Source organism: Nuphar pumila, chromosome 4 (assembly GCF_984573655.1).
Source record: "Nuphar pumila chromosome 4, dmNupPumi1.hap1.1, whole genome shotgun sequence".
Lineage (NCBI taxonomy): Eukaryota > Viridiplantae > Streptophyta > Magnoliopsida > Nymphaeales > Nymphaeaceae > Nuphar > Nuphar pumila.
The window spans coordinates 127,069,115-127,081,506 of record NC_143252.1 but is presented as its reverse complement, the minus strand read 5'-3'; the positions used below and the strand labels follow the sequence as shown (position 1 = coordinate 127,081,506).

The 12,392-nt window shown below is 38.1% G+C and overlaps 1 protein-coding gene across 2 annotated transcripts in view; it reads left to right on the top strand.

Annotated features, from left to right (window-relative positions):
* LOC149840977 (alpha/beta-Hydrolases superfamily protein) overlaps positions 1-8,947 on the top strand; it is a 63,440-nt gene extending 54,493 nt beyond the window's left edge. Inside the window, exon 4 of one of the 2 annotated variants that reach the window (XM_090003515.1) lies at positions 8,230-8,947. In XM_090003515.1, the coding sequence (XP_089859641.1) occupies positions 8,230-8,689 (460 nt within the window). In that variant the 3' untranslated portion in view covers positions 8,690-8,947. Of the gene's footprint in view, positions 1-8,187 lie in introns of both variants that reach the window. The other variant, XM_090003514.1, reaches the window with a different exon arrangement.
* The last annotated feature ends 3,445 nt before the right edge of the window (positions 8,948-12,392 follow it).

Below are 12,392 nucleotides of genomic sequence, written 5' to 3'. Positions count from 1 at the left end.
GATCCAGATCCAGATCCAACTCGGATCCAGACTCGACCTGCCCCCCATCGTGTTTCTATTTAAACATGGGAGAGGGGGGTTCCCCTTTTACATAAAAAGGGAACCCTAATGACCTCCTGCTCTCTCTCCCTTTTTCCGGCTACCTGACGCTGGCGACCCCCAGCCACCTCTCCCCCTGCGGGAACCCTTCGACTCTCGCTCTCTTCTAGAGTTTTCCCACCTCTCCTGCATCTCTCCCCTCTCTCGTTTCTCTCTCCCCGACACCATGCCGAACACCCAACATCAGCAGCACCCCCTTTCGGCCTCCTCTCAGGTGAGCCCCCGAGCTTCTCTCCCTCTCTCTGTTTGGTTCACAGGGAAGGGGTGATGCCCCCTTCCTTGCTCCCTCTGTCCTTTTGGGTGGCACCGACAGGAGGCCGTCGGCCCTCCTGCCTCACCCCTTCCTCTTTGTGGTCAGGCAAGAGCGTCAGCGCTCCTGCCTCCCCCTCGTCTCCTTTCTTTTTTGGTTGGCAGGCCAGAGCCACCAATGATGGTGGCTCTAGGTTTGCTAGGAGGGAGGTGCCAAACACCCCCCTCCTTGTTGTCTTCCCTTCTCCCTCTGTTCTCCGACTGACGCCGACAGGAGGGCACCGAACCCCTTGCCCTTTTTACTCTGGTGACAGGCACAGGAGGGCCGAGCCCTCCTGCCCTCTCCTTATCTTTGTTCTGGCCAGCCAGTAGGGGTGACGCATTGCCGCCTTCTTTTCCAGCCGGCAAGCAGGGGCGACACCCCTGCTGCCGCCTCCTCTTTTCCAGCCGGCAAGCAGGGGCGACACCCCTGCTGCCGCCTCCTCTTTTCCAGCCGACTGGCAGGGGCGATGCCCCTGTCGCCCCTCCCAGCTTCCCTCTCGCCTTCTGTCAAGCGGAGTAGGGGCTGCGCCCTGCCTCCTCTCTCCTTTTGTCAGGCGAGTCTGGGCTGCCCCCTCTCACCTTCTGTTAGGTGGGGCAGGGGCTATGCCCCTGATCTCTCTCCCTTCTGATTGGCAAGGCAGGAGTTGTGCCCTTGCCCCCTTTCCCTCTCCGACGGTCGATGGGCAGGGGCGCAACCCTGCCCTGTTTGGGGACTCGACTCCTTTAATTTTAAGCATTTTTAGTATATTATGTTAAGTTTTTGCCTTTTTCGCAGCTCGCATAACGGATCCCGCACGCACCCCGAGGCCCGAGCCTTTTGTCACCTACACCTGGAGACGTCAACAACTTCAACACTCCCCGAGGTAGGAGAAAGTTGCGCAAAGGACAATGGATGAACTAAATTAAGCAATTAACACTTAAACGGAAAAGAACAAATATATATATATATATATATATATATATATATATATATATATATATATATATATATATATATATATAAACACTTAAACAGAAGTAGTAAATGCGATAGAAGCCTGTGCACTAAAGCGCGGCGGCAAAGTAAAGACAAAAAGCAGTAAATGCGAAAGCAATAGCCTGTACACTAAAGCACGACGGCGAAGTAAATGACAGAAAACAGTAAATGCGAAAGCAGTAGCCTGTGCACATGCTTTTAACTCAAGGACGCAGTTTTGCGATCCTTGTCCTTTCTTTTCTGTCATTTACTGCTTTCTATCTTTACTTTGCCATCGCGCTTTAGTGCACATGCTTTTGTTTTTGCATTTACTGCTTTCTGTCTTTTACTTTGTTGTCACGCTTTAGTGCATAGGCTACTGCTTTCACATTTACTGCTTTCTGTCATTTACTTCGCTGCCGCGCTTTAGTGCACAGGCTACTGCTTTCACATTTACTGTTTTTTGTGTTTACTTTGCCGTCACACTTTAGTGTACAAGCTTCTACTTTCGCATTTACTGCTTTCTATCTTTTACTGTGCTGTCACGCTTTAGTGCATTGGCTACTGCTTTCGCATTTACTGTTTTCTGTCATTTACTTCGCCACCACGCTTTAGCTTATAGGCTACTGTTTTCACATTTACTGTTTTTTGTTATTTACTTTGCCGCCACACTTTAGTGCACATGCTATTGCTTTCACATTTATTTAGTCGGGGTACGGTTTCGTACCACGTGCACTGCTTACGCACTTATTTGCTTATATTCTTGCCGTCACGCTTCAATGTGCACAGGCCGCATTATGTAATACATGTACTGCTTACGACACACAAGTGCTTATTCTTTTCTACCTGTTCTCATTTGCTCTTTTTCAAAGATATGGATTTTGCGCATGGGCGCGAGAGTTTTAAAATAAAAAAAGTGATTTCTTGCGAGAATTCAGTTTTTCAAATACGTAGTTTTGCAAAGCAAAGTTTGATAGTTTTTAAGTTTTGAAATTGTAACTAAGGTTTCCCAAGTCGTCGCATTTGGGAGAAATGTTTTACAACTTCAGTTTAAGATTTCGATATGACTCAGATAACCTCGGTTGGGGGCATGAGCATTGTGTTTGGGTGGGGTTTTGTTGAGAAACTCATACCCCGTTTATCGCACAGTATCGCAAGACATGCACTAACATGTTGATACTACGATAAATGGATGAGAGATCCGTGGCGATCTCATATCATGCAAATTGCACTAGAATGTACAAGTGTTCTAAAAAGACTAGATCACGTCAAACTAAATATTTGTTGCATCGTTTCTTTTACGAAACATTGAGTTGGGGTTTCTTTTGAGAAACCTATGCCTCTCTCATAGTAGCGGTACTTTCAAACATGCACGACATGTTAGTACTACGATAATTGGATGAGAGATTTGTGTAACCTCGAAGCGTGCAAATAGCACATTGTAGAAATCATTTATATAGTGATGTTTCACCTTCACATGCAAGATGCTCGTGTTAGGACCAGAGCATGACAAATATAAATTAAAATGATTACATTATTTCTTTCACAACACATTAAAGCTGGGTTTCTTTCTAAAAAAACTGTCCCTCTTATCGTAGCGGTACTTTCAGACATGCATAGCATGTTAGTACTACGATGATTGGATGAGAGGTTTATGGTAACCTCGCAATGTGCAAATGCACAATAATGAAATGAAAATCACATAAACGATGATGATTCGCCTTCACAAACAAGATGCTCGAGTTAGTTTGAAAGACCAAAGCATGCAGAATGGGTCTTTAGTTAAATAAAACCTGACGCACCCATTTTCCTCGCTGTTTTCCATCAAGGGAGAGGATGTGATGGTAAAAAACTCCGATGGACAGGTTGTTAACAACCACCTCTTGGGCAAATGACTCGGTGTCTCCAGTCATCGGAGTTAGGGGACGGGACTACCAAAAATTATCCTAGGTGGTAGATCTCTTGAACTTCTGCAGAAGTTGGATGCATCCCTTGAACGAGTGGCCTTTGGAGAATTCTCTCTCGGTCATTGGTCGTTCTCTTAGGAGTGGACTTAGCTAGCTATTCAGGGTATTAAAAATACATGACATAATAAAACCCCGAATTAGTCTCAGTTGTTTTTACGTTTTGTGCATGTGCCTACCTGCAGACCAGTTAATATCGAAACAAAGTTATTTTGCTCATATTATTTGTTGAATTGCGCATCATATATTAATTAACTGCTTATGCTAGCTTTGTTGTATTAATTATTGAATTGTGCATGATGTGTTAAATAACTATTTATGCTATATTTGTCGTATTACTGGTTGGATTGCGTATCATACATGAATCTGATGCACATGTTAGTTATATTCACAATACTTGTTGAATTCGTATCACGTATGAATTAAATGTTTTTGCTAGATTTGTTCTTTATTGTCTTGTGCACCTACCAGTTTTTTATTAAACTGACCCAACTTATGGGTACAGGTGACAATTAGGTTTACAAGACTAGTGATGATCTGATTGCAAGATGGTTTCAAGATCCCACTGTTTTCTGCTGGCATTCCGCGTTCGAGATGCATTTTGTATAAGGGTTTCTTAAAAAAATCTCATTTTGTATAAACTTGTTATTTTCTTTTAATGCATATTGTTTTTTGAATGCTTTGCGAAGATTCAATCTATTTTGAAATTTTGGATTTTATGCTAACGCGCCCAAGGTTGTCAACTTGTCTTTTATTTTTGAAAAAAATTGTTTCCGCCTATGTCACACAGACTTGGCTGGGGAGGTGACGCACCCGCATCGACACGCCCCGACACGGGTGCGGCTTCAGACACGGGCCAGACTCAATCAACGAAGAGTCAGACTCGGTCAACGCACTGATCCCGAGTCCGTCCACTTTATAGACTCGATCAACTTTGATCGAGTCTATTTTGGTCCATTTTTAGGACAAAAAACTAAAAAAATATATTTTTTATATATTAAAAAAAAATATAGCCAAACTATGCAATGCAGTTGCACAGTCACAGACTGCGCAATAGTCACAGATTGTGCAACAGTCACAGACTACATTGCACAGTCTGTGCAACTGTATTGGGTGTGATCAGGCATGTGTTCAGGATTTTATTTTGATAGGCAGGTATTAATCTTTACGTAGTGGGCATTTTTTGTTGGGATAATTACATATATAAGATTTTGAAGGCTCATTTGTTTACTGTTGATGTTTACTTTTATATATAATCAGTGAATCTTATACATATCAGTTGTTTACTTTTTAAAAATATATATACATATATATAGCCGAGTCCCTGTGTCCAAAATTTTTGAAATTGCGCCGCACCCATGTCGCACCCGCACCCGCACCCGCACCCATGTGACATAGGTTTCCACTGATTTACTAACACAAAACTCTAAAAAATAAAGATTTTTTGTCTCTTTCAATAATTTTAAAAGATTTACAACTTCAAAATTTTGGGGCATTACAGTTTAGCTAAAAGGAAGCATAGGCATATTATAGAAACAACAAGGACTTTACTTATTACAAATCAAGTACCTAAAGATTTTTGGGCTGAAGCCACATTAACTATAATTTATCTTATTAACAAAATGTCATCATTTTCCTTAAAAAACACATCTCTTATTGTAAAACTTTTCAAACTAATCCCAGATTACTTTAAGTTAAGGGTTTTTGGATGCAACAGTTTTGTTTTTATTGACAAAAATGACAAACTCTTTCCTTATGCTATTCCTTGTATTTTTCTAGGATATGCAAATAATAAAAAAGGTTACAGTTGTTTTGACTTTAAAATTAAAAGGTTATATGTTTCAAGGAATATATCTTTTTTGAAAAAGAAAAGTTTTTTTGAAACCGAGAAAACTAAGAAAATAAATTAGTATTCTTTTTTATTGGATTTAATTCCAAAGATTGGTGAGTGTGATATTGATGGAGACTACGAAGTTAAAAATGATGTGATAAGTGAAGAATCATCCTATAAAGATCAAAATTGTATTCAATATTCCAGGTGTAGTAATTTATATCATCTATATGCTCTTGGAAAATACACCAGTAATGAAAAATAAGAAGAGATACAAACTCGAAGGTCATCTAGAGTGTCAAAAATCCTTGAAAAAATTGTGTCCTATGAATCATTTTCACTTAAGTATCAAGCCTAGATTGCATTAATACATGTTTGTATCGAACCTTCCAACTATGCTAAAGCAAAGGAACATCCTAGTGGGTAGAAGCTATGAGAGTGAAATTAGATGCCTTAAAAAAGATGAATACTTAGATTATTCAAGACATTCTTCTAGGAAAGAAGTCTATAGGTTGTCGATCAGTGTATAAAGTTAAAACCAAGAGTGATGGAACTCTTGAAAGGTACAAAGCCAAATTAGTTGCAAAGAGATATTCTCAAGAGTATGAAATAGACTATGAGGAAACTTTTGCTCTGGTTGCTAGAATGACCACAGTTAGGACCTTAGTAGCTCTCTTCTCTGTGAAGAAATGACCTATATATCAAATGGATGTTAAAAATGTGTTTCTCAATGAAAGTTTGGCTGAAGAAGTTTATATGGAAATACCGCTTGTCATAGTTATCCTTAAAGGAAAAGCTCTTCGCTTAGACAAGACCTTGTATGGTCTTAAACAAGCACCAAAGACTTGGTATGACAGTTTTAGTTAAGTTATGCTTGAATTTGGATTTCAATCTTGTCTGACTGACACAACTTTGTTAAGATTTCTGATGCAGGTATTATTGTCCTTTTCCTCTACATGGACGATATGTTCATCACTGCCAGTGATAAACAAGGACTTGAAAACATTAAAAGGCTTCTTAAAACACATTTTGAAATGACTGATTTGAGTTTTTTTTTTAAATTTCTTGGTATAGAAGTTGCTTATTCTTTTAAAGGTTATCTGCTGACTCAATCTAAGTTTGCTTTAGATATTGTTAACAGGTTTGATATCTTAGATGATAAGAAGGTCGACACTCCTGAAGTTGTCAATGTCAAAATGAAGATTGATGATGGAGAACCACTTAGAAAATTCAACACCTTATAGACAATTTGTCGGCGCATTGTCATATCTCTCAATTACGAGACCTGACATTGCACATGCAGTTCGCACAACAAGTTAATTTCAGAATGCTCCTACCATTGTTCATATGTGAGCTATTTTGCGTATTATTAGATATATTAAATTTTTTATTTTTTGAGAAGTTTTTTTGTCTGATTCTTCATCCTTAGATTTAATTGCTTATACCGATGCTGACCGGGGAAGAGATCCAAATAACAGACACTCAACTACTGGTTTTTGTGTATTTTTAGGCGAATCATTGATTTTTTTGAAGTGCAAGAAGCAGCAGAAAGACTCTCTCATCAACTGAAGCAGAATACATAGTCATGGCTACAACCACTATGAAAGTGGTTCGGCTAAGGAGATTGTTGGCTAACATGGGTGTTCTGAGTAAAAGAGCATCACAACTATGCTGTGATAATAAAAGTTTCATTTACATTGCCAGCAATTGACCTTGGATGAATGAACCAAACACATTGAGATAAATTGTGACTATGTACAAGAGAAATTCCTACGTGACACTATTGATCTTCCTTATGTTAATTCAGAATATCAATTAGCAGATTTCTTCACCAAACCTCTCGCTGCTCCTAGATTTCACTTTCTCTTGGACAAACTTTCGGTTATCCAACAGTGAGTTTGAGGGAGAGTGTTAAAAATGTAAATATATAACATATATATATTTATGTATAACTAAGTTAATAACTAGGGTTTAGCTTTTTTATTTTTTAGTTTGTATTGAACGTGTCAACATATTGACTAGTCAATACAAGAGAGTTGTTGACACCCCAACAGCTCAACGACTCTCTATGTGTCTTCTCCTTTTTGTGTATAAATATGGGGCATAACCCCCACTTCATGTATGGCTTTTTAGTGTGGATTACAATCAATAAAATCATTATTTTTTTCTTTTGTACTTGAACCCATTTAGTGGGTTTTTGAGAGTGAACCCTTTTGTGGTTATTTTGAGTGTTCATTTCGGTATTTTTAGTGGAACTCTTTGAGTGTCCATTGTTGGTGATTTAGTGAACATCTTTGAAGAAACTCATTTTCTTACAGTTTTACCCCTTATATATTTATTTCTTTGTATTATGTTAAAGGGGTATTATTGTAAAATAATGTTTTGATAACAGTTTCAATATATTAGAAAGAGATGGCATGACTTCCCACATTGGGAATTGTGACCTCTCTGCAGCCCTATTGCTAGTTCATCTTATTCTCTTCTGGTTTCAGTACTTTGGGTCTATTAGATACCAAAGTTCACAATACCATCATGTTCATCCGTTGTTTTCATTTTCTTGATGGATATATTGCCCATGTGACTGCATTACTGATCAATGTTTCATAGTGTTGCCAAACTTTAAGGGAACTTATATGTTTTTGAGATGAAAAGTGCAAAACTCGTGAAAAATAAACTGACAGGCTAGCTTCACTATGACCCTTTGTCTAGGTTTTGTCAACTGAAACAAAACATTATTTGCTTAGCTTAAGAAAGAATGTATTCTGCTGTAACCTAGCTTGCCTATCAAAATAAGAAGATTGACACCAACAGTAATGAAAAGTACAGCTGAAATACTGGACTAAAGATTCCTGATACAGCCAATTACAAATTGAAGGAACAAGTAAATCCCGTTCGTCTGACAAATATCATCCTGATCTATTTTTTATTTGTATTTTTATTTTCTAGCTATTGTCTTCCCAGCATTACCTTTTCCTGTTTGTCTTATTTGCATTAGTTTGAATTTTCTGCTTTTAATCAAACATTGACAACCAAATTCACAATGTAAGGGGGCATCGTCAAGCTCTGTATGGTTTGGTTGATGATTTCAGGTATGGTCTTTTAAGAGGAACTTTAAGAACACCTGCTGTGGGATGGATGGTGTACAATGTGTTGGTCAGCAATGAAAAAGCCATAAAGTCTCAATACGAGTCCCATGTCTATGCTAATCCAGAAAACGTGACACCTTCCATTGTTGAAAGTAGATATGCTCTGACTAAACGGAAAGGTGCTCGTTATGTGCCCGCTGCTTTCTTGACCGGCCTTTTAGATCCTGTTAGATCCCGGGAAGAATTCCTTGAGCTGTTTGCCAATCTGGATGAGAACATGAAGGTCCTTGTTATATCAACTGCAAGCTCACCAAAAAGGTCAAAAGCCGAGATGGTGGCTCTAAAGGGAGCCAAGGGTGTTACCAAGTTTGTGGAGGTTCCAGGTTCTCTTCTTCCACAAGAAGAATATCCTGCAATTGTTGCTGAAGAATTATACAAATTTTTGCAAGAACATCATGTGTGAATATGGTGAGATGGAAACTATAGATTGTTCTTGAAAATTCTTTTCCCAGAACGAGGGCTTTTATCTAGTTTTTAATGGCCGTTGCTTCTATTGTTGAGGTTCAAGGCCCATGTCCAAGGAAATTTTCATGGTGAAAAGTGAACGTTAAGATGAAAATAACAATCCTCAGCATAAAGTAAACAAGTTCAACTCTACATTCCTATTAAGGTTCATGGCTGAAAGCAATAGTTGGACATTACAAAAGGTTCCTTTCTTTTCTTAGATCTATTGCTAGTTGAATGGTTGTTTCTGTCAGAGAATTATCAAGTTAATGAATCTGCCCTTGATTAATGTGATATTTCTGGTTTGCTACAAGCGCTAATATAATTAAACTAGGTTAGAATCTTGATGTGGGAGAACATGTTTGCATGGTGGATTTTCCCATTTTTCCAAATTCTGCAGTCCCTAATAGGTCCGAAAATCGGGCTGCAAAACAATATATTATTAAGTACTCGTCTAATCTGCACTACGTTTAACCCAAGGGCATTCCCCTGTATACTTGTGGATAATGCTAGTCCAACAAATGATCTCTCTCTCTCTCTCTCTGGTGCTGCACCTAGTAAAATTTCAGTCGAGTAAATCTGTCTAACCCTTTCATTACATTATGTTTTTTTCTGTTCTGAAATTTGTGAACAAGGGTTATCAATTTTTGTTGGACAAGGATGTCTCTATGACAGTTGGGCCTCTCCAAGCCTGTTTAGTGCGTGATCCATCTTGTTGAGATTTATCTCCGTGTCAAGACAGTTGACTTCTAGTTTGAATTACAACAGTAGTTTGGGTAGAAAGGAATCCATTTCGTTATTGCCCGTTTGGGTAGAAAGCCAAACAAATAATTGGTGGGGGAACTTTGATTGTAGCCGACACTGGACATAATTGCAAGAGCCCACTAGCTCATGGGCTCATCCTCTTAAAAGAGGTCAGCACTAAATACCAACCATACATTATTTTTTTTGAAAGGCAAGCTGGGGTTAGGCAGACCCTTACCAGTTATTATTCAAAGCACCACTGGGGTTTGAACCTGCAACGTCCCACCACAAGGAGACTTACACTGACAGCTCCTACCAACCACGAGGAGCCCCCGTTGGTCTAACCATACATTATTGCCTGATTGGCAATGCAAATGCGTGCCAGATTTCTCTGTTCATTACTTCCAATAAATTATGATATACACCATAAAGACAATTAATTTTGAACTGTTACTCTGAGAGAGAGAGAGAGAGTTCATGGGCAACTGCTTCTAGTGGGGCTGTTTGGTTCATGGATTCAGAATCTGATTTCATGGGATCTAGATTGTGTTTTGATGCATGACATCCACATTCTGGAAAAAAGAGAGGAAAGTCCGTCCTTAACGATTAAAAATGGCTGTTGTGCATTTTCCTTGTCACACAGCACAGTTGCAAATCATGTTTATTGGAGTTTTCTCGACATTGGGAAAATCTCATAAGAAACATGAAAACTTGTTGGGGTGGATGTCAGGGAAAACCTGATGTTCCTTGGGGTAAATATGAGGGAGATCCTGCTACGTTTACAAATAAAAAATTATAAAAAACAACAACTAAATGTCACGAGAATTGGCATAAAAACACAATAGCGTGAAGTGTGACACTCATACTTTGTGAATTCGTGATTAAAACGCCAGTGATATTTGTGACCGTGCATATAACAGAAAACCTGATTTCCATTGATGCTTTATCAATTCTGTGAATCATGTATGCTTTCGAGAGTGCAAAGTACCCTCTTGACTTGGACCAGATTTGAAGAGGGTCGGAGAGGTTACTGTAGGGCATATTTGCTTTTGTCACAGGTGAGATGAGAAATCAGAAGTGAGAATCCAAAAGCTATAATCGTTGGTCATAGGTTCAGCTTCTGTGACCAACTTTAAAAAAAAAAAAGGATTCAAGAGAGAAGCATTGTCATGTGAGAATCACATTCATAACTTGCACTTTTTCATGTTTCACCAAACTTCACAATGTACTGTGATTGTTTGCACTCACAGGAAGCTGGGAAAATCCAAGAATCATAGGGCGTTGCAGTGGAGCCCTTAGTTCTTTCTAAATTCTCAGAAGAGTAACGTTAATCTTTTGAGAAAACAAAACTATATCTTAGGCCAGATTGGAACAATAAGGTTACTTTGAAGATGGCCCTTTATACGTGTTGATTTGGTGGTTAAGTGAATATACTTTTATGACGCTAGGTGAAAAAGTGACTTTTTAATTCCATCATTTGGATTGTGCGTTAGAATTGAGCCTGCACAGTTAAGATTATGACAACCCACATGCAGAAGATTATCAAGATGCTGAGAAATCAATAAGAATGGGGTTATTTCTCTCATTCTGTTTGTGTTTGGTGAAAAAACCTAAGATAATGACAGGACGGCAGACTGGACAGCACTGATAGGGCCTTAGAATTGGCTATACCTATATATTATACGAGAAATGAACGTACTGTACCATAAAAATGATGCGCTTCCCTCAAAACTCTGTAATTTGCTAAACTCCACCAGATGACCGAAATTGCAAATAGTCAACTTAGTTTGGACCGTACGAAACTCATGAAGTTCACATGATATATCACTTCACTCGTCGGGTATCACAAACTCCCACTTAAAAGGAGGCTTGTACATTTTTTTGTAGACATCAGAAAGTTCACATAATAATATTTGCGAACATTCTTTTAAGCCCAAACCTCAAAACTTCGTAAATACCTAACTAAGTTCTCATATATATCCTCCTAATATGCGAATTTCTTTTCAAATATGTGAATTTTCTCTCAAGAGATTCACAAATATATATCGATCTACGTAAATTTTTGAAATGCAAGCTTGTGTAACTTAGTATGCTCTGCTGAATCATATATAAAGTTCTTTTTGTTCTTTTTGTTTCTCTTTTAAATTTGTTTGTGGAAAGAATTATAACCCTTTTCCCTCTAAAACCCTAAACATTTTTTCTCTCCCCTTGTGGCGAGTCCCATGAAAAATTTTTGTTGCATTGTGACGAGGTTGCAATATCATCCTTCTCATCGTCTTTTTTGGTTAGGTCGAAAGTTGAGTTTCATACAAACAATATATATGCATATTGTTATATTTCATTTCAAATTTTTTTCTTTTTTTTTGTAGATATGAGCATTTAATAGCCCCATGTGTTGTGTTTGGTTATTGTTGTAGATATTTTTTTTTATGTTTTCCTATATTTTATTTAATATTTGCCACTATATTTACTGTTTAGGTTTTTTTTATAGTATATATTTGTTTATGTTGTAGCTGATTTATATTTGTTTGCTTATCCTTTAGTTAATATTTGATGTTTTTGTATTGATGTAATGGGGTTAGGATTTGCTGTGCATAACTATTGAATAGGGGTTAGGGGGTTATTGTAGGTAGTTGGTTTTCATAGTGGTTGTTATAGGTAGTTATGTTAATTGAATATATGAAGTGTATATGGATGGTCTTTTCTCACATACTATTTTTATTGAAGAAATGATATGTTGTGTGATTAGTGTAAGCATTTAATGATGGACTCTAAAAATAGTTAAAGTACACTATCGTAACACTGATCATTCTACTTGAAGATCTATAATTGTCTTCAAAAATAGTAGTTATAAAGAATTTATGGCTTTGATGTCTCATAAAATTAGATATGTGAAAGACTCAATGATCTTCCGATAT